Source organism: Columba livia, chromosome 4 (assembly GCF_036013475.1).
Source record: "Columba livia isolate bColLiv1 breed racing homer chromosome 4, bColLiv1.pat.W.v2, whole genome shotgun sequence".
NCBI classification, from domain to species: domain Eukaryota; kingdom Metazoa; phylum Chordata; class Aves; order Columbiformes; family Columbidae; genus Columba; species Columba livia.
This window is the reverse complement of record NC_088605.1, coordinates 6,005,340-6,030,652: the sequence shown is the minus strand read 5'-3', so window position 1 is coordinate 6,030,652 and position 25,313 is coordinate 6,005,340. Positions and strand designations below refer to the sequence as shown.

The 25,313-nt window shown below is 42.2% G+C and overlaps 1 protein-coding gene across 1 annotated transcript; it reads left to right on the top strand.

The window, feature by feature from the left end:
* The first annotated feature begins 1,665 nt into the window (after window positions 1-1,665).
* SUCLG1 (succinate-CoA ligase GDP/ADP-forming subunit alpha) lies at window positions 1,666-21,387 on the top strand. The gene is made up of 9 exons (XM_065060249.1): window positions 1,666-1,832; window positions 11,994-12,097; window positions 12,805-12,921; window positions 13,407-13,619; window positions 13,708-13,765; window positions 15,801-15,884; window positions 16,492-16,643; window positions 17,997-18,185; window positions 19,173-21,387. Exons 1-9 carry the CDS (start codon window positions 1,781-1,783, stop codon window positions 19,197-19,199), a joined length of 996 nt encoding a protein of 331 aa, XP_064916321.1. The 5' UTR covers window positions 1,666-1,780; the 3' UTR covers window positions 19,200-21,387.
* Window positions 21,388-25,313: the final 3,926 nt, after the last annotated feature.

Here is a 25,313-nt window from a genome sequence, read left to right as displayed (position 1 = left end):
GTTGTTTTAAGTGCATTTGGTATCCAGCAGATGGACTTCTGACACTACATAGCTGAACAGAAAAAGGAGAGAAAAAACAACCCACTGTACGATTTATTTGGGGTCAAAAGCTCCAGATCTCCCTGTGGCGGGGCTGGGACTCTTCTCTGACCCCAGGCAGTGCGACAGTCCTGCCTGTCACAGCCCCTACGAACCAAGGGGAGGGGGATCACTTAGGAACAGTTGGGGTTTTTGCTTTTATTTTCGGTCTCCCGCTATCCGGTCTCACTCATTTATGTTGTGTGTTACTTCGTAGATCAGCTCCTCTCTCTCTTCCTCCTGAAAATACAGTTTTGTGGAGAAACTGCTGAAAGCAAAATATTCCCTTATACAGAATGTTAATACAGTGGCCTCTAACTCAAATTCTCCCAGAAGAGTCTTAGTGAAAGCCTAACGTCAAGGAAAAATTGATTTGGAAATGGATCCAGGTATAAATCTTTTAGTAGTGAGTGGGTTACATATAAAATCAGTGTGTACGTCCTCCTAAGGGGATCGTATGTACCTCGTAAGAAATTGGACATTTGGATGCTTCAGTTATTTATTATGTCCTCAGTTTAATGGACATGAAATGAATGAAATAATCAGGACGAAATCAGAACGTGGCTTTGCATGTTTACCTTTGTCCTAAAGGAACAGTTTGCCCCTTCTCGCCCCGCCCCCCTACAGATTTATATACGTGCTGATTCTGAAGGCGGCTGGTGGTGTGTGTGGCAAACTGACCTGTGTCTGAAGCTCAGCTGTGTGAGTCAAAGCATTTTAAAACCCCTTGTGGGAAGCCTCATTGTAGAGTTCGGTGGTTTCTTGTGGCACCAATCTAAAGTCAACCTACTCACGGCTGCAAGAACTGCACGTTTTTAAATAAATGAGTTGACTTGAGAGCTTTCCCTGATTTTTCTAATTTGCCTACAAGTCCCAGGTACAGACACACCCTCTGTTTGCCCTGGAGATGCCTCTCCCATGATCTCTGTCCCTGACAAACGCTCTTATTGTGAATGTTTGCCGAAACTCCCTCGTCAAAAAACAGGAGCTGAGCCTTTCTTGTGGTTCATTAACCATTTTCTCTTGCAGAACAAATGCCCCCCTGAAGTTCAGCAGAAAGAAAATGCTGCTGTTAAGAATCTCTGTAGGGAGGAAAGAAAACACTAATTATTGCTTCAGGACTGTGTTTGATTTATTCAAATACACTCATTTTCCTGGCCCAGGATCAGCCAGGTGAATAAACTGTCCATCATGAACAAGAAAGGATTGTAAATTCTCTATTTTTTATTTGTTTTTAAACAATTTTCATAGACTGTCCTGAGTTGGAAGGGACCCACAAGGATCATTGAATCCAACTCCTGTCCCTGCATGTGACAACCCCACAGTTCACACCGTGTCTGAGTGTGTTGTCCAGTCTCTTCTTGAACACTGTCAGGCTTGGGGCTGTGACACCTCCCTGGGCAGCCTGTTCAGTGTCCAGCACCTCTGGGTGAAGAACCTTTTTCTAAGGCGAGACATTAGGAATGTCTGTCACGGCGCGGCACCTCAGCACTACAACACCCACAATGCCCCGCGGAGCCCCTTCCTCCCCGCCCCGCCATCTCGTCTTTAATAGGCTACCCTTAGGGGGGGGCCCTCGGGATTGAACCAATCGGCTCGCGGGGCTGCCCGTAGCCGCGCCGGGTTGGGCAGTGCTCAGGCGCCGCGCAGGGCCGCCCGCCCGCCGCGATCCGCCGGGCCGGTGTCATTGCCGAAGAGGACGATGTCCGGCTGCAGCCGCGCCGCCGCCCGCCCGCTGGGCCGCTTCCTCCGCCGTGAGTACCGGGCCGCCGGCACCACCCCCGCGCCGGGCCGCGGGCGCTGCGGGGCCCTCTCCCCGCTGCCTGGCAACCGCGCTCCGCCGTGGCCTGCGCTCCCCGCTCTAGGCCGCGGGGCCTGGGGAGGCCGCTCTGCCGGCGCCCAGCCTGCGCCCGCCACGGGCCTGCGGCGGGGCAAGGTCACCCGGGGACGGGGCAGCTGTACCCCGGGGTATTGCGAGGCCTCTGGGGGACGCGAGCAAACCGCTCTGCCCGGCCTCGGCCTGCTGGCGGGGCTGGGGCCCGGTGCTGTTTTCCGGTATCGGTGGCTCCACTTCCACAGCGTGAGGTGGTACCGTAAACACGGCCGAGTGACAGACTCTTAACAGCCCGTTCTGAGATTCTGAGCCAGCACTGTGCCCTTGTGGCCAGGAAGGCCAATGGCATCCTGGGGTGTATTAGAAGGGGGTTGGTCAGGACATGAGAGAGGTTCTCCTGCCCCTCTTCTCTGCCCTGGTGAGACCACACCTGGAATATTGTGTCCAGTTGTGGCCCCTCAGTTCCAGAAGGACAGGGAACTGCTGGAGAGAGTCCAGCACAGGGCAACAAAGATGCTGAAGGGAGTGGAGCATCTCCCGTGTGAGGAAAGGCTGAGGGAGCTGGGGCTCTGGAGCTGGAGAAGAGGAGGCTGAGGGGTGACCTCATTAATGTTTACAGATATATAAAGGGAGAGTGTCATGAGGATGGAGCCAGGCTCTTCTCGGTGACAACCAATGACAGGACAAGGGGCAATGGGTTCAAACTGGAACACAGGAGGTTCCACTTAAGTTTGAAAAGAAACTTCTTCCCAGTGAGGATAACAGAACACTGGACCAGGCTGCCCAGGGAGGTTGTGGAGTCTCCTTCTCTGCAGACATTCAAACCCGCCTGGACACCTTCCTGTGTAACCTCATCTGGGTGTTCCTGCTCCATGGGGGGATTGCACTGGATGAGCTTTCCAGGTCCCTTCCAATCCCTGACATTCTGTGATTTTAAAAGTAGCATTTCATAATCAGTGCTGGGGCTGGACAGGGTTGTCTCTCCATAGGTCTGCCGCCAACCAGTTGGTCATACGTGGCTTGTATTGACAGAACCATCACATATTCATTACAGTTCTTGACAACCATGAACATATTCCACGCTTATTCTAACACAAGCTATCTGTTTATGTAATGCTAAGTAACATTCGCATGTTTCTCAGTTACTTCTCAGTTATCTGTTTTAAAATAATATGTTGTAAATCTATGTCAGTTTTAAGAATAGTGTATGATTACTAAGTACAAAGATTCTATGGTTACAAGGTTGGTTAATCTTTAAAGGTTGCTACCTTAATGTTCTCCTAAACTATGAGTTCTATAATTTCTTAAAATGCAGTCTAATAATTAGGAATACAGGTATCGCAGGGAAGATGGAAGCTCCTTTGGGAGGTGCACAGTGGTACAGGGCACATGTGGCTGCAAGGAAAACTATTTTTAAAAGTTAAACAAGATTAAGAAATTTCCTGGAGAGGAGAGGTTGAGAGGGGATCTCATCAATATTTAGAAATATCTCAAGGTGGGTGTCAAGAGGGTGGACCAGACTCCTTTCAGTGGTGCCCAGTGATAGGATGAGGGGCAATGGGCACAGACTGAAGCACAGGAGGTTCCATCTGAATATGAGGAGAAACGTCTTTACTGTGAGGTGCCAGAGCCCTGGACCAGGCTGCCCAGAGAGGCTGTGGAGTCTCCTTCTCTGGAGACATTCAAACCCGCCTGGACACCTTCCTGTGTGATCTGCTCTGGTGAACCTTCTTTAGCAGGTGGGTTGGACTGGATGATCTCCAGAGGTCCCTTCCAACCCCAACAAGTCTGGGATTTTGTGGTCAGACCCAGAAAAGTTGTTCTCTTCATTGTATCACTGGAAATACTCAAAACTTGACAAGACCTGGAAGAAGCTGATAGAGTTGGATTTCGTCACTTAGTGGTGGTTTGGACTGGAGACCTCTTGAGGCCCCTAAATTGTCCTGTGACTTCAACACGAGTTGCTAAAGTTGTTTTTGTTGTCAAGAATAATATTAGCCTTTAATTATGGTGAACACAGGCAGTCTAATACTTCAGCGTGAATCTCTTTATATGTGCTGTTCGGAAGACCATAAAAAAAAATAAAGTGCCTCTTTTTTACTTTTCAGTGTGTTTTTTTATGCAGTTAATGCTGCATCTTTTGCTGAGATCAGTATGGGTATGCCCGGGCATAAGAGCAGTTTCTTGGAAGCTAAACTGGGGAATTGGTCCATTAGTCTTTCTTCTTGCAGCTGAGGATGAATGGACAAACTTAAACCTACTTCATTTCACTGAATTTTTAGTCTCAGTGTGGTGGTAACTTGCAGGTCAGGATGTAATAATGTGACCCCACAACATTTTAAGCTGGTCTAAGTTGTTCCTGTGGCACACCTACCATCCCTCCAGGTATCCATTCTTACCTCGTGTTCCATAACCAGGAGCAGAAAACTCTGTATTTTTTCTGTACTGTTAAATTTATGCCAGTTCAGCTGTTTGAAGTGTCTCCCCTGAGCCCAATGAGAATTGGTTCTGATGGAGAGGAACAGATGGGACAGTAGCACCTCCACTTCAGGTTAATTTGTACTCCCGGCAAAGCTGCTCTTGGGTGCAGTTTTACATGTTAAAAACCCACATTGATCGCTTTACAAAGAGCAATAAGAGATTCAGCGAAGAGTGATTAAGATCATTTTGGTGTGTGGAGAAGAAGTGGTGTAAATGGCTCGAGAAATGTTCTGTTCTAAACAGTTCAGGAGGTCATTTAAAGAAAAATCCTGCAAGACAAAATAGTTCTTTATTGCAATTTCTTTGCTTGATTTGATGCTCTTTATAAAATGGTAAGACAGCTAAAACCTTAAATTTGGACTTTGCCTGTTTTCATAACAAATAATTAACATCTGCTTCTCTTAGTGGTGATTAAAAACCATGAGTTTCTAGTGTGTTCGTTGCACAAGCGATGCAATATCTGTTTTTTTCGGTGAAGCAAACACGCAGGATGTGGATCCCTAAGGTTCAGTTCAGGAGGTTGTGAAAACCTGGGATGAAATATGTCAATGAATGGTAAGTGCTTGCTCAGAGATCAGCTCAGAGCACCGTTTGTGTATGGACGCAGGTCAAGAAAGACCGATATCAGTGTGTACCACACTTTGAAGAGAGTCTGTTCTGTTCTGGGCATGTTAGAAGGCTTTGCAGAGCCCTTAGATGAAAAGATTATGGTAAATAATGTGAGTAACTTTAAAAAGAATTTCTGCAGAAATAAGAATCCAAACTGAAGAATTACGTAGTGGTTTTTATGTCAACAGTGTGGAGGCAGGAAAGCTCGCGCACCTTTATCTGTGCATGTTCTTAGTGGAGTTTACATGGGGAAAAAGAGTTTGTTGGCATACAAGAAATAGTTGATTTGGACTGAGAAGATTTGCTTGTTTCTTTTACATTTTCAATGCAATGTCAATATTGTAAATTCAATGAGATGCTTCACTTTGTTTCAGCCTCTTAAATTCAGGAGAAAGCTTTTCTTTAAATGCCATCATGTCTCCTGTGGTTCCCCATAGTGTAATGTCCATCACCATGAGTGGGGTTTTTTGATTAGGAAAGAGAGGTGTGTTGAAATAACTGCGATTATTATGGATGTCGTTTGCCCATTAGTCCTAGTTCTGGTTTAATTTGGTGGGTGTAGCTTGGTCATTGCATCTGTTCGTTACAGCCTGATTAATTTACTTAATTCCTTAAGTCCTGTGCCATCTTCATAGGTTGGGGTTTCCATAAATAAGAGGAATTTGGCAAGGGAAGGGGGAGAGAAGAGAGGCTGGGGAGTGATACCTAGAAATCCTCTGAGCCCATAATCCTCTTAAACAATGGAGTAAAATATTTTGAGCAATCCCTCAATAGCCTGGAAACTTCTTTATCGATAAGGATCATCTTCTACTAATGTAAGTGATATCTTTCAGGGTGAATTTGGGAGAAAATTTTCCAGTTCTGTGTGTGTGAATATATATGTGCGGCTTGATAACGAAGACTAAAACCTAATGAAGAACTAGGATGGGAAGCTGCATGTGGAGTATGGTAATGTTGAGCTTCTAGTCAGTAAACTCTGAAACTTATTGCACGGTTTCGGTCTTTGACAAACTTAAAATGTATATACTCCTCTATAATGTAAGAAGCTATCCAGAGCTGTTTCTGTTTTGTCCTCTTCAGGCCGTGCCTTTGTAGGCAGAGGAAGGAGATTGTATGTGTTTAATTTGCATTTTTATTACTAAATCTGGAAAGCATTTCTCAGAAACAAACTGAAGATCTGTAACTGACGGAAAATAAGGGAGAGGGGAATGTGCGTGTGTGGGAAAAACACTTAGTGTCTAAGTAGTGCTTTTTGTACCTCAGTGCTTCCTTGAGTTTCCCTGCACTGGCCTCCGCTTTCCCTATTTTTATTGTCACCCATATGATTTCTGAGGCTTTCTTCTTTCCTTATACAGATAACAGAAATAAAAAGGAGTATCTTTTTCATCTCCAAGTTCTCTGTCTATTTCAAGGAGTAATAGAGGAAGAATTTCACCTATTACTTGTCAGTGTTCTGGCAACATAGGTATCTGCTCAGGTCCTAGAGAGGAATCTGCTCTTTCACCTTGCTTTTATATTGTGCTCATTTTATGAGCATCCTCAGATGCTACCTTAACTACCAAACTCATCTTTTTTTGTCTGGGATAAATGTGGGTAAGAGAAAGGCACTTTGATTGGATTTCTTTCCATGGGCCTAGGAAATCTTGCAAGAAGTCCTGAAAATAACAACTTTTCAGCTTTTTAAAGTTTGAGTGAGGAAGAGATTTAGCCCTTAGTATCTGTCCTGTCAGCTGGCTTGCACAACCCAAATAAGCTGGGCAAATATAGCTTGGGTTGAGTCATTTTAAATGAGATTTGTGCTGGGAGGTGCTGCTCAAGAGGTGCCTGAAAGCTCAGTGCAAACAGTATTTACATTTGATGTGTGCTTTAAAATACCTTGCAAATGGGTCAGTTTTCTTTGTAACGTGTAAATTTGTGTTTGGACTTAATGAAATAAGTGTATTTTTCCAGGCGAGCTTTTTAGTTGTAATACCCAAGTGAGCTTAAAGGCTACAAATTGAGTTTTCTGTTGAGAAGTAAATGTAACTGACTTTGTTACTCAGACTGCAGTTGAGTTCTGAGCTCAGCTGGGCCCTTGTTCCATGGAAATGCAAGAATAACTCCCAGCAGCGTGTGTGTCGGAGGTAATTCTGTCCCTTTGTTTCTAGTAAAGTTTCTTGGCTGTAAAACAACTGATGGTTTATATACAGGCTTGTGCCCCTCTGCTCGATTTAGATCTTCCTTTTCAAGCCTACCCTGCAACAGCAGAGTTTTGGTATTTGAGTACTCTTCATGACTACTTGGTTGTCCTATACAATGGACAAAATAGCTTCTTGCCACAGTATGTTTCTTTAGCTACATAGATGCTAAAGTACTGGGAACCTCAAATAAATGCATCTTTTTATTTGCATAACTTTCTTTTTTTTAATCACGAAATACACAAAACAGGCCAGAGATAGGGCAGAAGTGAAAGGGATTGCCTGGGAAAGATTATGCAGTTTTTAATACTCTTTTCAAAAGGTCTATTATGTTATGTTAGACCTCTGATCATACAAAATAAAGCAGTTCACTGCGCTTTCAGTAAGATTTGGGTTTAATAAGACTTGTCCTTATGCTTTAGGGCTTCATCTGGACCTTTGTAACTTGGCTTGTACTTTAGACATGTGCATTAAAATAGCATCACCAATGAGTTTGGATTTTACTGATTCACAGCTGAATCCTGGTAACCAGAAGAGCAAATCATGTTGCTTTTTTTGGTTTTGTCCTGTCTTCTTGAGAATATACACTTATACTCAGCCACCCTGATTTGTTCTAGTAAAAGCAATTGCCTGAACCACGCTGGAAGTTGTGCAGCAGTAGCTGCTGGTGAATGAAGGTCCTGGGTGGAAATTGAGACTTGGATTCTATTTCTGGCTCTTACCTGCTGTGAACTTGGATGTGCCATTTTGATTTTCCACCTGTTTCCTTCTCATCTTATCTGTCTTAACTATTTAAACTGCCAGCTGTTTGCACCCAGGACTTTCTGGTTGTGCCACATGTAGTGGAACCTCATCTCAACCAATACTTCTGCTGCTCCTGCTGTGCTGATAACCAGGGGCAAACTTTTCTGCTTCAGACAAGGCCATAGGGAGAAATTTAGAGCTGCATTATATTAGAAACCCACCAAAGCTCATACTACTCCAGCTCAGAAAGTACAAGGTGATTTTTAAATTTTTTAATATATTTTTTCAAAATATATCTCTCCCCAGACATGTACCCATGTTAAACTGCTTCTCTTTGAAGACAGCAAACAGCTCAAGCCTATGGCTTCTTTGAACCAGCTGCATTTTCTCTGGACCAGGGCTCTTCAGTCATGTAAGAAGCACATACAGTTTCATGAGTAAATCTGTACAAAACTTGGAATTTAAGCTGGTTTGTAGTTATCAGCGAATAAAAATAAATATTGATAGCTCGGAAATGCTCAAAAGCTTCTTATCCTTGAAAAATATATCTATATAGCCTTCTCAAAACTGAGAATTGGCAAACCTAAGCTTTCAAAAACATTTTTGTGCAAGGGTATAAATATTTTTAAATACAGAACGGTGTTGAGTATTGATAAGTATCATGGCTGAAAACATTGTGACTAGTTCAGCCAGAAGAAGACACATTCAGAGCAGAGGGAACTGTGATCTACACATCAATGACGAGCTAAGGAGCCACAGATCAGGCCGGCTGACTGATCAGAGATGGAGGGCTGGAGGGCACATAGCCCCATCTCCTGATATCCAGCTTGGCAAACAAAGGGGAAAAGTTGAGACCCTTTATCATGGCCCAGGACTTGTCCAGACTTGTCCCTCTTTTGCAATCACCACTTTCCCCCCCCACCCCGACCAGACTTTACTCTGGGAGCTCTGAAAAGCCCACCAAAACCAGCATGGTTGCGGGGAATACCAGCTTGGCCTGACCAGAGTGGCCTACCAGTCTCACCAAAGGAAATACCAGCTTGGCCTCACCAAGAGAATACCAGCACCCTGAGGAACCAGGTTCACTCTGAACCAGACACTGGAGGACTCTGCGCTCCTGACCCCAGCATCCTCGCCATGGAACACCGAGGCTACACATCGTCGTACAAGTCCTGTCATCCACACTGTGGGGCCTTAAGAGACTGGATCCCTCAATCTTTTCTTTCTTCCTTTCTCTCTGCTCTTTCCTTCTCTCCTTTTTTCGATACCCCCATTTCTTTGCTTCTCCTTCTGTATGTGTATGTATATCTATCTATCTATCTGTCTATCTATCTATCTATATATATATCTTTCTCTCTCCCTTATACCTTAGTTTTCCTTCCTTCTCTACCACTCTCTTTCCCTTTTGAACATATAAGGATAATACCATCTTTAAGCTCTGCTGTTGATTTCTGGTTAAATCTCATATTATAGCTACTGATGGTTGTCAATACACCGCTCGTAGTAGGACTTTTGCTGTTAATGTGTTGGTAAGTTCTGTTATACTTTTGCCAAGTCACCATTCGCTGTATTTGCTGTAACCAATATTCCAACAAGTACTTTTAGTAAAACTCACAGTTGAATTGGACCCCGGAGGTGATTGTCTGTCATTCACTTCACATAACTGCGCAGAATTAACCCAGACTTAACTCGCACCTGGTCTCATCTGTTGAGCCAGGACACGTGTCGTGTTTAGAGTTAACTCATCCCTCATCCCATCTTTTGGGACGGGACAAACGGACAGCTGAACTGGAACTGCAGAATTGCCTTTTTGGTATAGAGAAAGACGTGACTATTTGTTAGAGTCGTGGTGTGAGGAGTTGTTCCGTTGGTTGTGGTTTTATTTTTACAAAATGCTAAAATTACGAAGTGCTGTGTGCCTGGCAAGCAGCCCTCTCATTTTGCAGGTGGACTGGTCGGTGTTGTAGCACAGACAATAGGTGTAGAACTTGGATTTGAGTTAGTTTGGTGTTGCCTGTTCATTCTTTCCCCTTGCAGGGCTTTCCAAACATTCTCCGGGAGGCGTCGCTGCTGGTAGGTCGTGATGGTAACAGCTTCTTCATGGGGGATCATCCTCAAAGACGATACTGCACTGACTTCTGTAGCTGTGGCACTGAACAGCAAGACTTTTTTCTACCTTTCCGCAGCCAGCCTCATAACCTGATTTATTAGAACTTAGTATTTTGGCCATTACTGCTTTGTATTTCTCCCTGATGTAACAAGTTTTGTAACAGTATTAGTGGATAAACTTGTGATATAGGTTAAAACCCTGCAGGTCAGTAAGCTGATATGCCCTTTTATCACTTTTGTAACAAGTTTGCTGCATGGAAGACTGTACCTTTCTTTTCTAAAAAGAGAGGAATTTGACTTGGTGTTGGTCAGAAGACGAGGTGCTGCCACAGCTCCCTGGAGAGCGCCAGGAGGTGGCTGAAGTTCCGTGATTCTGTATTACTGCCAGTGCTTTTTAAGAACAGAGAAAGGACCTTAGATTTAGCAATAACACTGTCTGTGGGCTTCTTCTGGCATGATTTTGCTTCTCACTTTTTTTTTGAATAGAAGTAAAGCATTAAAGTGGTGCATCGTTGGCAAAAGCACTGTGGAAGACTTCTATGTAGCTCTTTGTGGTAGAAATCTGTAAATTCATGGATCTTATTTTCTGCACTTTTTACTGCCTTATAGAAATTGTGTTATTACAAAGTGTCAATAATGCATCTCAATAAATTCTGTGCATTAACAGTTGATATTGAAGAATACAATTTTTTTACCCTTTTCCTATCAATAGCTGTTGCTTCTTTTCTCAGCAAATGAAAAGGAAAAAGATCTCTCTGTTTTGGGCATGCCTGAGAAACTATGTGGAACAATCCAGGGACTGTGATTCAGGATCTCCTGGTTTTATTTTGATTTTGCTTTTTATTTTCTCAAATCTTAAGTGGAAAAGTTTTAATAGAACTGAAGAGGTCTATAGTAACGTACTGATGCCACTTTCTGTACTAGAATTGTACCGTGCCATGTTCACTTTAAACACAAGATTTTAGATAAAACACTTGCAGGGAGTAGATTGGTTCCAATTGCATCAGAACTCTGATACTTCAAAAAGCTTATGGCAATGGGTGTAGGCAATGTACACATCCTTTTTTTATACCAGCACACCTCTTTGTCCTCATCTCAAGCTTTCTTGCATGATAATACTCTGTGCATTTTGTTTTCATCATTTGATATCAACATATCCTTCCCTTCAGCAGAGACTCGGTCGTTCTCCTTGGCTTTTGGATACAAGCATTGCGTTCTGCTGATTTTCTCTAGTTGTTCATATTTTTCAGGACCATTGTTGTGAGCACTAAACTGAAAACGCTTCTAGTGGAGTATCTGGAGAGCTATATTGCCTCACGAGCCCAAGTGCATTTCAAGCAGGGATGCCTGTGCTCCATAGTGAGGCATCTGTTGGAAAAGGTCTCACTATGTGTCTTGCTTGGCATTAGATTTCACCTGGGCTGAGGGACCCTCCACCTCTTCAGTGTCTTGTTGTTTAGTATGGGCTGTGCTATGCTCACAAAAGGTATTAATAATATGGTCTTAATATCTGGTATTAATACAACATAGTACCTATGTTGTAACAGCCTCTGGAATGTTGGGATTTTAGTTCTGCTTTGTCACTTTGCAGAATTTATTAGAAGACAGAGACACGTTCATTTGCAAATGATAATACTGGTCAACATGTTGTTTCTGTCTGTTAATCATTACTGCAGGTCTGATATTAAGTACCCAGTATGAGAAATACCCAGCCTGATTCCTGGCAAACTGAGTAATCGCGATGATAGACAGAGTGAACTACAGGTGTTTAATAACTTAGAATAACAAGTCCTAAGTACTTACAACTTTCAGAGCAGCCTTTTGAAAACATGAACACCTCGATCAACTAATCTTTTGATTTTAGTATTAATATATATACGCTTACTTGATAGGGCTTTTTTGACTTAGATTCTAACAAAGCAGTGGATTAAAGGTTTGTACTCTTTTCTTTTTGTCTCTAGTGCAACAGAATGGAGTCCGACACTGCTCCTACTCTGCGTCAAGGAAAAATCTGTATATTAGCAAAAATACAAAGGTTATCTGTCAGGGTTTTACAGGCAAACAGGTATGTAAATGAACTCTTTCTTCTGACAGCCTTTTAATTCAGAAAGTTAGTTGGTCAAAACCCATAATAATGTATAAAAGGGATTGTATGCTGGCTTTGCCTGTGTTGATAGGAAGCTGGACTTCATGATCAGGAAGGTCTCTTCAGCACTGTAGTTTTCTTTCTTTGGTCCAAATAGACTTTTTTTTTTTCCTTTCCTTATATTCAATAGACCAGATTTTTTTTTTTCTCTTGTAGACAAGCTTAAAACTTGGTTTTAAGTCATCTCTTTTGATTTTAAGCCTTTTTATTGTATACAAGTGAAAAGTTGGTGGTTGTTTCTTGTAAAGGGAGGTTTACGAACTACAAAAACCTTACCATCATGGATGAGAATGCTCATTTCTGCTGTTCCATTGTAGTGTTTGTCATCTGCCAGACTTGATGTGGAAAATAAAACATGGCTGCTATGCCTGCAGGTGTATTAGCAATACAAGACAAAATATCCTTTAGTGTGTAGTACTCTGATTTAAAAGGAAAAGCGTAGTGTATTCTGAAGCTATTTAAAACATGTTGATGCACTCTTCAAAATAGCTGGTTGTGTGTACATAGTGAAAACTTCTCATTGCGAATAAGTGCTGTAAATTGCCTTCAGAATTATAGGTAACGTTGAATTTATGTTTTAGTTAATTTATTTGCTATTACATGCCTTTTAACTTTCTCTCTCACAGGGCACCTTTCACAGCCAGCAGGCGTTGGACTATGGCACCAATCTAGTCGGGGGCATTTCTCCAGGAAAAGGAGGAAAAACTCATCTGGGTCTGCCTGTGTTTAATTCTGTGAAGGAGGTAATTTGCAGCAATGTCTGGGGGGCAGACAATTTAATGCTGTTGAAGGGCTCCTTATTTCATTGCTCACACCGAAGAGGCAAATGTTTGAGCCATGGATGTCAGTGTAAAACAGTTCAGTGTAGTCAGACATGAGTTTGGCTTCCAGTGTGAAGTTCAGAGTCTGGATACACTTTGTGTGCAGCTATTTTCTGATTGATTCTGGTGTGTATGATGAATATTTAGTAAACTGTTATCTAGGTGTATTTATGGTGGTGTTCCAAATGCAGATCCTTTCCAGACAGTGCTTAGTTCTCAGTTCCCTAGTTGCGCTGTGTGTGTCCCATCCTCAGTCAATTTAACACTTGCTTTGATCACAGTAAATTAATAAGTATCCATTTACTAAATTTATGCCTGTGAAGGGACATATTTTAAATGATTAGTTGTCAAACATCCTCTTTGGTCCCGCTAAACACTCAGTATCTTTTCTGTTATGTCAATTGTAGGCCAAAGAACAAACTGGTGCGTCTGCCACTGTTATATATGTACCTCCTCCGTTTGCTGCTGCCGCGATCAATGAAGCAATCGATGCAGAAATGCCCTTAGTTGTTTGCATTACTGAAGGTATTCCCCAGCAGGATATGGTTCGGGTTAAACACAGACTGGTTCGGCAGGATAAGACTCGACTAGTGGGCCCGAACTGCCCTGGAGTCATCAATGTAAGTGACTGCTGGATTTACTCCAAGGCTGAACCATTCTTAGTGATGGTTTGAATGTTCCATCTGACTTCTCCCACTCTTTCCTTAGCCTGGAGAATGTAAAATTGGTATCATGCCTGGTCACATTCACAAGAAGGGAAGAATTGGTGAGTTTTTGAATATTTATGCATCATCTAAACCTGAAGTTTGGTGCTCTGGTGTTCTTATTCGTGAGGCTTGTCACATGCTGCCCTGAAGGCAGTTGACACTCTGTGTATCAGCTTGTTCTCCCTCCGTTTATAAGTGAACTTCACAATTATCAATCCCAAAGGCCAAAATGATTCGGTAGCAGGCACTGAAAACTGACGGTAGAGGCAAAACAATTGGAAATTTCTGTAGATAATGTGATTGACTTAGTTTCCTTAACACCTCCATTTATCTCAGGATTTGAGAGCACCAAGCACTCCAACACTCTTCCTTCCAGCAGCTTGGCTCCTGGACTAGACCCTACACCTACAGTGAGCTCAGCATTATAGCAAAGAGATTACAGGCAAGTTTATAACGATAGTTTAGACAGCTACAGCATGGCGAGTGGAAGTGCCAAATATACCCACTTCTTAGACAGTGGAATTAAGGTCAGAAAGCCAGGTTATTTTAAAAATAATGCCATTCAGGAGCTATAGAGAAAATTCTTCCAAAATACACATTTGTACTTCAACAGAGCTTTGAAAATGTAGTCAGCATATGCTGCTGTTATCTGTCAGTGGGTTAACCAGTTTAATTTGAACACAGTACCCTTGCAACATAACCATTTCTTTTGAGGGAAAGTGTGTTTACTGTGGCAAAATCTGCTCAATGCTCTTAACTATGTGGACTTGGTGCAGTTTCTCTAACACAAGAAACTGTTGCTGCTGCTTAACCATTTCTGAATCAAAGCTCTGTTAAGATTTTTTTGAACATCTACAAGAAATGTTTAGTAGTCACAAGATATTAGAATTGGAATGCAAGGCACATCAAGTGCAAAAGAATATTTTAAATCCTGAGTCCAGTTGCCCCACCATTGCTGGAAATGTTTTCAATGGTGACCCAAGGATCAGGGAATAAAAATGTAACTTTGCCATCCTCCCAGCGTTGTTTAAGACTGTGACCTTTGGTAATATGCTCCTCAGCTTTCTATTACTGTGAGGTGTCCAAGAATCATTTGATAATCTTGGCATGCGAGCTATAAAAATAGCCACAGTCTTTGGACCTTTATCTGTCGTGTCTGTGAGCTAATTTGATCTTTATAGTAAACAGGAAGAAGCACTTTGCAAAAAAAAAAAAACCCCAACCAAACAAGCAAACAAAAAACCCCACAACTTTTGCCAGTAATCTGTGCTGTCCAACAGTGCAAGCGGTTGATAAAACTGAAGTTGTTAGTCTAGTGGTGTATTTTTTCCTCTGTTAATGAAATATACTCACTATATTCCTTGTTAGATGACTTGAAATAGGTGCAATATGTCTGTTTTTCCTGGAAATCTCCTCTCTTGTAGTATTATCAGAAGTCTTGACTTGGAAAAATGAACAAAAAAACATGGGAATGTTTTGCCCCTAATATAGGCTTTATAGTATCTTTCATCCTGAATTTAAAACTAGCGTTGTGATCTCTTGTAATGTTGTAGTGGAAATGCTGTATGTAGATAACTGTATGTGTATTGCAGAGCAATGAGCTGCAGCAACAAATATCCTAATAGGGATAACTTGCATTTGCACAGCATATTTGTGTTCTGGAGGATCTGTCTGTGCCTGGCCATACTGGAAAAGGGATAATACAGAATTCATTTGCTTAGTGTTGAGCTACAATTCTGTTTCAAGCTCGGTGCATCAGCTACTCGCATACAAGACAAGTATATTTTTATCCTTAATTTTCAGTTTTCTTTCCTGGTAAAGCTGCAGTGTGAGGAATGGCACCTCAGCCAGTGTTACTGACTTTCTAGGCAGGCTTAGTCCGTTGACAATTAAGTGTCAAAAAAAGCCAAGCAAGAAACAGTACAGATAGAATATTATATAGAGTTATCATGTTTTGGCGAGGACAGCTGGAAAACTTGGCATCTCATGTTCAATTTATTAAGGTGATTTTCATGAATATAAGAACAGCTGCCTCTAGTCATGCGCTTGGGTAGCTGTGTTAGTGTCAAGCTTATCTCCTTTTCTTTCCTAAAGGTATTGTGTCAAGATCTGGAACCCTGACATACGAAGCTGTTCATCAGACATCGCAGGTTGGACTGGGCCAGTCTCTCTGCATTGGTAGGTTTCCTCAGGAGCCGCCTGTTGCACCTTGATGGATCAGCTTTTTCTTTACAAGAAGAAATATAAAGTAATCTCTTTTTACAAGAAATTGATGAATGGCAATTGTGTTGAAGAATGAGATCCCTATGTGCTGCGAAAAATGTAACCCTTCTCTGTTCTCATTTTCATATCAGATTAACAAAATCCTAAAAAAATAGCTTTGAATGCAGATCTGCCAGCAAATATGTTAATCTGGAAACACATTTTCCCAATAAAATTAGTATTATAAAGGTACAGGGCATTCTTAGGCATGATGTAGTTGGGTATGTTCAGTAAACTCAGTTTTCTTAGAGCAAAATTATACAGAGCCTTTCTATAATGCACAATATTTTGCATATGGTTTGCAAGGTGGTTATTCAGATATCAAAACTTTCTGTAAATTTTGGAAGGGGAATATTTGGAACAGAAATGTGGCACACTGAATTTGGAAGAACCTTCTAAGCTGCTCCTCATATGAGCGTTTGGGAATACTCTTCATGCTGAAATTGAGTTGGAAACATTTGTTGTAAATGCAGTATCATTACCTTGAGTTAGTCTTTTTTGTGTGGTTTTAATTTTTTTTCAGGGATTGGAGGCGATCCCTTCAACGGAACTAATTTTATTGACTGCCTTGATGTCTTCCTGAAGGATCCTCATACTGAGGGGATCATATTGATTGGAGAAATCGGAGGAAATGCTGAAGAAGATGCAGCAGCATTCTTGAAAGAAAATAATTCTGTAAGTCTTAAACAGCTTGCTTCCAGATGCCTTGGTACTTAGCCAGCTTTTGCCATGTCAAGGAAAACTCAGTTCAGGGAAAGTGTAGAGTCGTGAATCTGGGTAGGAACAACCCCAGGTTCCAGTATAAGTTGGGGAATGACCTATTAGAGAGCAGCGTAGGGGAAAGGGACCTGGGGGTCCTGGTGGACAGCAGGATGACTGTGAGCCAGCACTGTGCCCTTGTGGCCAGGAAGGCCAATGGTACCTGGGATGTATTAGAATGGGGGTAGTTAGTAGTTCAGAGAGGTCCTCCTGCCCCTCTACTTTGCCCTGGTGAGACCACACCTGGAATATTGTGTCCATTTGTGGCCCCTCAGTTCCAGCAGGACAGGGAACTGCTGGAGAGAGTCCAGCGCAGGGCAACAAAGATGCTGAAGGGAGTGGAGCATCTCCCGTGTGAGGAGAGGCTGAGGGAGCTGGGGCTCTGGAGCTTGGAGAAGAGGAGACTGAGGGGTGACCTCATTAATGTTTACAGATATATAAAGGGAGAGTGTCAGGAGGATGGAGCCAGGCTCTTCTTGGTGACAGCCAGTGGTAGGACAAGGGGTAATGGGTTAAAACTGGAACACAGGAGGTTCCACTTAAATATGAGAAGAAACTTCTTCTCAGTGAGGATAACAGAGCCTGGCCCAGGCTGCCCAGGGAGGTTGTGGAGTCTCCTTCTCTGCAGACATTCAAACCCGCCTGGACACCTTCCTGTGTAACCTCATCTGGGTGTTCCTGCTCCATGGGGGGATTGGACTGGATGAGCTTTCAAGGTCCCTTCCAATCCCTGACATTCTGTGCTTTTAAAAGTAGCATTTCATAATCAGTGCTGGGGCTGGACAGGGTTGTCCCTTCATAGGTCTGCCGCCAACCAGTTTGTCATACATGGCTTGTATTGACAGAACCATCACATATTCATTACAATTCTGTAACGATTCTGTGATCTCTCATCTCTCTTGACGAAAAACCCCATCATATTTTTATTAAAGAGAAAGAATTGAAATTTGGATCTTTATCCACATTAAATCTAACTGGTGAGCAATGTCAACTTTAGATTTTTAGTCCTATAATGATATTTGTAGTGAACATTCTGGTTTTCGTAATATACATGGCTCCGTACAGAGGTGTTCTGAAGTTTGATTGCTTCTGGTTTATTGTGCTTATCAGGAGAGAAAGTATTCCAGACTCTTCAGATTCTTGGTTCTTTGTTGTGTGAGGTTTATAGCTGTTTAATATAGTTTCCTGGCTAGTTGTTATTAAAAAAAAAAATTGCTTTTCCTCTCACCCTCCCCCACGTAACACAGTGTTCTTGTCTTTTCTTCCAAGGGTCCAAATGCCAAGCCGGTGGTGTCGTTCATCGCTGGTCTGACTGCTCCTCCGGGCAGGCGGATGGGTCACGCTGGAGCAATCATTGCTGGGGGAAAAGGTGGAGCCAAGGAGAAGATCGCTGCTCTGCAGAACGCTGGCGTTGTTGTCAGCATGTCTCCTGCTCAGCTGGGTAGCACCATCTACAAGGTTTGTTGCTCAAAAATTGGTATACCTACTCATCCACAGCAAAAAGCGACTTTTGAGGGAATAGAAGTTGGGAGTACACCTTTTACCCAAATATTCTGTTGCTCTGAACTTGGTTAAACATAAGGACTCTATTGACTGAACAAGCTGCAGTTATTACTTACATGAAACCACGTGCACATATTATCTAATGTTGCTTTTATAAAAAAGTAAACATCACAAAATAGAGAAGAGATTACATTTTGCTTTCAAGCGTAGCAGCTTGTTGAATTATATTTGCTGGATGCAAAGAACCCAAATTAATTTAAAATATGAAAACATTATTTGAAAGTGTGGTATTTGAGGGAAGCAAGCCTTGGCATATATGTGTCTCTATTTCAAGTACTAATTCAGAATTATGATTGAATGCACACAGCTGAAAAACCTATGTATGGTGTAAGATTCTTTGTGTTTTTCTTAATTCATATCCAAAAAAAGGCATTGCTTTACAACTAGAGGAAATGCATAATTCAGCTGTTCCAGGTGCTTTTTTCCTTGGTGGCTCTATAGTATTGCATCATCACAGGCCGCTATGGGATTCTTCTGTTGTGTTTTTTCCTTTACTAAAGTGAAAATCTTTACTTCATTGCTTCCCTGGCTTGAATCCTTTACTGTGAGGATTCCGCTGCAGTTCTTAAGCAGAATTAGTGTATTTTCAAGCCTGTTATGCCATGCCTGGGAGCAAGTGGTTCTTTGACAGCATTGCAATCTGAGCGCAGTGCACTGACTGCAGTCGAGCATTGTAGGTTTTTCATAGCTAGTTTGTTAACGTGAGGTGGGCTAATACTTACCCTCCTTTCCTCTAACTCACATTATGCATTTTATATTTTAATTTTTTCTTCCAAAAATCAGATTTGCTAAGATAAATACAAAGTAATTTAAAATAAAATAGTAATAGAAGGCTTTTCTATTTTTTTCCCCCTACCTGTAATGTTTGTGTGCTGTTTGCAGGAGTTTGAGAAAAGGAAATTGCTGTAAGAGAAGCCACTTTGGAATACTGTCTCCAAAACATCAGCGCAGCACCTGGCCTCCGCTTATCTTTTGTCTGCTAATCTTCAGTTGCCCAAATGACTGACGCTGGTCTTTGAATTTGACTTTGGAAGCCATAAAACCTCCTGGCTAAACCCGTTTTGATGTCTCCTTGGTTCAGACATGATCACCTCATTGTAAATCACAGCAAATTAATAAATTACTACTAAATCCCATTCATCCTTTGAATTCTGAAGCAGAGCCGTTTCTTCAACCATCATAAACAAAATCATCAGCCTTGAAGGTCTGAATCTTTTGTAACTTAAGCACTACCCATTTTAAGGTAAAGTCGCTTATAGAGATATTTTTAAGGATCAAGGCACTGACTTTATGCACATATATGTCCCACTTCACTTTATTTTTTAAAAAATCCCATCTTACGTGTTTGTTGCTGGCAAGTATGTTTGTTTGAACCATAGGCCAAAGTTTCCGTCCATTAAACCAAAGCTGCTGGATCGGAAGGGCTTGGTTGTTGGTCCACGTAGTGGGATATGCCTGAAGTCCAGACTATCTTTTCAAGGCTGGTGAACCATGCACAGTGTGGTCCTCTACTGGCACGGGATTCTGTTTGTTGTGTGGGGAGATGGAATTTTGGTTTACAAAAACGAATCTGATTTCCCATTGCGAATATATATTAAAAATTGCCTGTAACTATGAAACTGAATTGGTCTTTAGCTTACATTACCTAAATTTCCTCTTTATTTTAACCAGGATTGCATTGCTTGTGTGTTCTGAAATCCTCATGACATTGGGACGTAATGGACAAGTATTATTCTGTGGAAAAGAATGTAATAAGGAATCTTGCTTGTTAACCACTCCCAGCACAGTAATGCAAAGCCCTTTTTTCTCTTTAGAAATAGCCCAAGCACTGTGCCTATAGATGAGCGTTACAACTTTTTATCAGGATGGACTAAACTCAAGATTGCTTTTGTTATAGAGAAGACTGAAAATTCATGTAACCTGGCCCTTGTCTAACGCTAACCTTTTGTCCCATAAAGGTGCTGTTACGAAAACTCGTCTCATTATTTGTTTAAAGCCGTTCTTAGTTTTGTTACTCAGGTGCCTGTGGAATTTCTCTTCCTAATGCGAGCGGTAGGCAGGTACCTTGATGCTGACACTTAGAATTCCTAGAGCTAAGCCCTGAAAAAATGCACAAAAGGAAGGATCATATATCCACTGCACTGAATTTGCATTAATATGCTTTGTATACAGTCAGGCATCAGATGGGTGATATTGGCTTTAGGACACAGAGATCAGATGCTGCATTATTCACCTTGGTGTGATTTACTAAAATTAACCTGACACCCTATCTCTAGACACTGAAAGCAGTATTGAGCAGTAAATCATTTGATAAAGCCTATGACTACAGATAGGAATTTTCTTACTAGATCTGCTCAGTTTTCTGGTGGTGCCCCATTTAATCTAGAGCAAAAAATCCCCCAAACAGTGCCCTTCAATGAGAGAAACAGCAGCGCTACCGTGTCTCGGTGTAAAAGTGCAATTCTTCACCAGTGAATGTCAGGATATCACAGCCTGTTGTCTTACGAGCCTGCTAGTCAAAGTAAGTTGTTCTAGCCGTGGGCTTCTCCACAACGTTAATTTAGGGTGGGTAATGCTCCTTGATGAGCTGCCTGGATTTCATCATACCACCAGTGTTACAGCAGGTGACTGTTCAGGACAGTGGACGTGCAGTAAGTTTCCTACCAGGGATTGCTCCATGGAAGCTCTTCTAGAGGCATCAGCTACTTTAGAAAACAGCCAGAAACTCCAATGACCGTTGTGCCCTGAGGTGTTTTCTTGTATCTTGAAATTTGAGTATGGGTTTACGAACGCGACCTTGATTGGGGTGTTTGCAGCGCTCACCTGGTCCTGTACCTGTACCTGCCTGTTCTATAAAGCCTGGGGAACGCGTCTGTGTGAGCTGGAACTGAGCATTGCCTGAGGATGGGGAAGAAGCCTCCCCTGGTCTGGTAGAAAGGTTTAGTTTTAGCAGTTTTCTCTTGCTGCCTAAAAAATGTGCACTTGACAAATGTCATCAGAGCCTCTAACATTGCTAATGACAATGTCTCTCTGGAAAACACATCCACATCCCTTTAATACCCTGTGTACTTGTGAATAAATACTTTGAGTAATCTGATCTGGAAAATGGTTCATTTTTTTTTAAGTTAGTGTTGAGCCTTAAGCCTGCTGCTACTTTATAACTTAGTAAGTAGTTTTTATTTGCAAGACAAGCATTGCCAGTGTTACTGTTTGAGTTCTCATTAAGTTTTATGGAATGGTCCGCCTTCGCGATGGCGTCTGTTGATAAATCACTTGCACTTTTGAGGGATAAATTCTAGATGTTCATTTTGGTCGCGGGAATCAATTGCCACGCTGATTTTCTCGAGCAAATAGAAGAGGACGTAGATCCACTAATACTCCCACTAGGAGGTGCTCCTTGGGTTTGGTGATGCTAGTGCTTGCTTTAGAGGTTGATGAGCGAAGTCTGTAAACCTAATAAATGCTATGCTTTTTGGGTTTATTTTCTTTTTTTTAGAATGTATTCATGCCTGATTTTTTCTTCTGTGTTTCTGCTGTTTTCCAGGGTGAATGTTTTGTTATTTAATAGTTTGGGGGGAAGACAGTGGTAAGTCACTCCCTGTACTTTTGTACTTAACTCGATGCTCTGATGTGAGATTCTAACAAGGGGATTTTTAAAGATTCGCTTTATTGAAGCTCACCAGTGAAAACCTAAGAAAACTAATGCCGATTAATTTGGTCAAATAAGGTCTTTTTTGTGCACTGGAGGTTGAGCGGGAAGCAGAGGTTGCTGAAAGGTGGCGAGCTCTCTGCTCCAGTGTCAAGATCTTCGTAATACTCTCTTGGGATTATCAGGATAGTGGATTTCTCAGTAGCTCTTGTCGTATTTTCTGAAGTTCACCGAAGTTCTTGAAGCTGTCCCATTTTTTGGGTATGTTCCTTTATCTTCTTGCTTACCTCCTTCCTTTTGTGGTGGGTTAAAACTCCACCAGGCTAATTAAAATCAGTCAGCTGCTGTATTGAGATGATTTAGTGGTTTTAATTGAAGATGCAACTTAATTCCTTGCGGTTCAAACAATAGCTTTCAAGTTTTAAGGTGAGAGGAGTGCTTACTAATGGGCCCCACTGGTGACAAGTGAATCTGGCCAAGGTCACTAATTAGGTAGACAGAAAGTACCTACAAAGTCACATCTTTCAGCCTGGGGTGGTGTTTGACCTCTGCTCACGTTTGGGCAGGTCTAGTGATGGGATCCCCTGGTAGCAGCCGAGTGAGGGGTGGGGGCAGAGCAAATTGGGCCAGAAAATGCTGGGATCTGAGCCCTGAGAGACACAGCAGTGGTTTAAGGAAGAGAACCTTGGGAGTTGACTTCTGTGCTGGTGGCTTCAAAGTGGTGGCAGCCCAAAGAACAACCTCTTAATTGTGTTAAAACTGTGGAATTAAATATTACCTGCACTAACATAATCATTTGCTCAGTTTACCATCACCTTTTCCCTCCCTTTTCCTGCTGGATGAGATTAAAGCTTTTCCTAAAAGGGCTAATCTTGAGGTTTGATCATTTGGGCAGGAACCTGCTGGCGATTTCTGAAGGAGGAATTGTGCTGCTGTGGACACCTGGAAGGCAGCGGATTTGGGGTGTTTTATCCAGCAGGTTGGTCCTTCTGGATCATCTGTACGGTGCTGAGGTGTCCCTGGCTTCGTGCTGACTACAAATAGCTGGTGAAGGGGGGAGGGTCCAGGTTTGACGTTTTTCACAGAAATTTTAACACCAAAATGACAAAAAGAGAACTCTCTTGCACATCAACTTGCAGTACCCTGCTAGCAATTAAATGGGATTTATGCTGCATGTCTTGGGTCGTATTGTTAAATAATTGGTCCCGAATTATTTAATGAAGAGTTAATCTGTATTTCTCTATCATAGATACATCATGGTGCTGGGTGGTGTATTTGTCTCCTGTAGTTAAGGTGTGCGAGTTGCTATAGGCAGCAGCACATATGGGAGTTGCTGTTTAATTTGCATCTAAACCTTCGCTCTGGGCAGCCCAAAGCACCGAGGACCCATCGCGGAGGGTGGATTGAGATGGGTGGTAGGGGAAGCTACATAAGGCAGTTACAATTAAAAGTAAGTGATGCACTATTCTGAATTTATAGCAATGGCTCATCTTCCTCTGTTCCTCCTGTCCTGCCTGGTCTGTATAATGATGCATGGGAGCCCTATGGCCAGGTATGTTATGGAAATGATGCGTACAGGAATTAAAACCTCATGGGTAGCACTTTTAGGGACAGATTACTTCGATATGTCCCCTTTCCTCTTACCTGTGAGAATATGCTTTAGTGTTGGATTGACCTGGAATCAAAGTTCACAATTTTGAAAAGTTTCTTGACTAAGAAATGCTGAAACACTTTGAGTTTTCAAAAGGAAATTGGCAACTTGTTCCATTTGAGTTTGAGATGCAAACAGGGCTATTTCCCTAAAAGTCAAAATCTGAGAGTTTTCTCCAGTTAAAAACCTCAGGAAACTTTCTCAGAAGTGCCCAGGGGTTGTGCCTGTATGTGTGTGTTTTGTTCTTCTTTCCTCCTTTATTTTAATGTGTCCTTAGCTGGATATTCGTCAGACCCGCTGAGCATCCATAGCTCACCAGCAGGACTCAGCCCCAGACGCTTTGTACCACTCAGAACACCCAAAACTTCTCATTAAAAAACGACTTGCTTCCTGCAACAGCTACGTGATCTCAACAGAAAAGGAAAGAGATTGCTCTCTGCTTACCCAAACTACATGAATTTATAGAACTGGGACGAAAAAAAGATGTTTTTCTGTCCTATAATCACTAAACCACACACAGCAATGTTTGTGCTGGGAGGAGGAGCAATAGCCTGTAACGATGTCTGTGCTGTGCAGATACATAATTAAGGGTCTCTTAAAATCTGTTTTGCTGCTGTAAAGGCACAGCAGATTTATAGTTTTCAGCACATCTGTAATGTTACAAGATAGTTGCTTTAAAAAACACCCAACAGCCTACAAACCTATTTCTTTTCAGTTGCGGTTTTGCTCTCTAGGTGGCAGGTTTTGACACCAAAACACAGGTTTGGTTCCTGCTCTGAACTCAGGGGCTCAAAATACACTGGAGAAATAGAAGATGAAGACAAAACACTGGTACTTTATTCTTTCTATTGATTTCATATCCCTTTATGCCAGTTGGAGAGAGGTGGTGAAGAACCATGCTGGTTTTCCTCCCTGTGTTCTCAGTACGCCCGATATGTTGAAATTTCGTCTTGTTTTTCAAGCTGGGATGAGTAATGTTGTCTGGACTGGGTGGCTTTGGCAGCCAAGTTGGATCTGCCTTAGAGAAATACCCATCGTCATTTGGAAATGATCAAGAAATGGCTTAGACACTACAAGGGCTTAGCAGTTCTGGCTTGTTTTTATTCAGTTGCCCAAGGCTGGAGGGCAGAAGAGGAGGAGAAGGGGCAGCGCTGTTAGGGAGGAAAGAAATGAATTGTCAACTCTAAAAGGATTTTGTTATTATTTATTTACAACAGAAAAACTACCAAACAAAACACAAAAGCAAAAACACCCTCCCCTCAACAACAGCTGAAACCCCACAACCAACCCAAAATAAAAACAAACAGACAAACCCAACCTATAAAATAAAAACCTATGAAATAGTCACCAACTGCTGACTCTGAAGGATTCACAGCCTGAAGGGCTGTGTCTTGCTCACGGTCATCGTCTCCTTTCTTGTTTTGCTTTCAAGCTGCAAGTCTTACTGTTACCTGTGGCTGCGAGGAGGAGAAGCGATAGCCAAGAGATTTAGTCTCTGGTCCTTTCAGTCATTTAACTGCATATGGTTTTATTTTTCTTTCTGTAGGGAACTGTTTGTTCAAGACAGGCACCAATTTCTTTTTTTTCCCATGGTGTAGATGGATTGGGAGTAAATCCAGCCTAAGCTTGATAGATATCGTCCTAGACTGTGGTTCAGCCCTGTCCTGAAACATGGAATTTGGGGCAAGATCCATGTGTATCTTCTGAAGTTTAGATACACGGC

What these genes read in the sequence shown, in the direction of transcription:
- SUCLG1 (XM_065060249.1), top strand. Translation starts at nt 1,781, where the DNA reads ATGTCCGGCTGCAGCCGCGCCGCCGCCCGCCCGCTGGGCCGCTTCCTC. An exon ending in AGGGTTTTACAGGCAAACAG is followed by an intron (nt 12,098 to 12,804) that starts GTATGTAAATGA and finishes TCTCTCTCACAG; the next exon opens with GGCACCTTTCACAGCCAGCA. An exon ending in ACTGCCCTGGAGTCATCAAT is followed by an intron (nt 13,620 to 13,707) that starts GTAAGTGACTGC and finishes CTCTTTCCTTAG; the next exon opens with CCTGGAGAATGTAAAATTGG.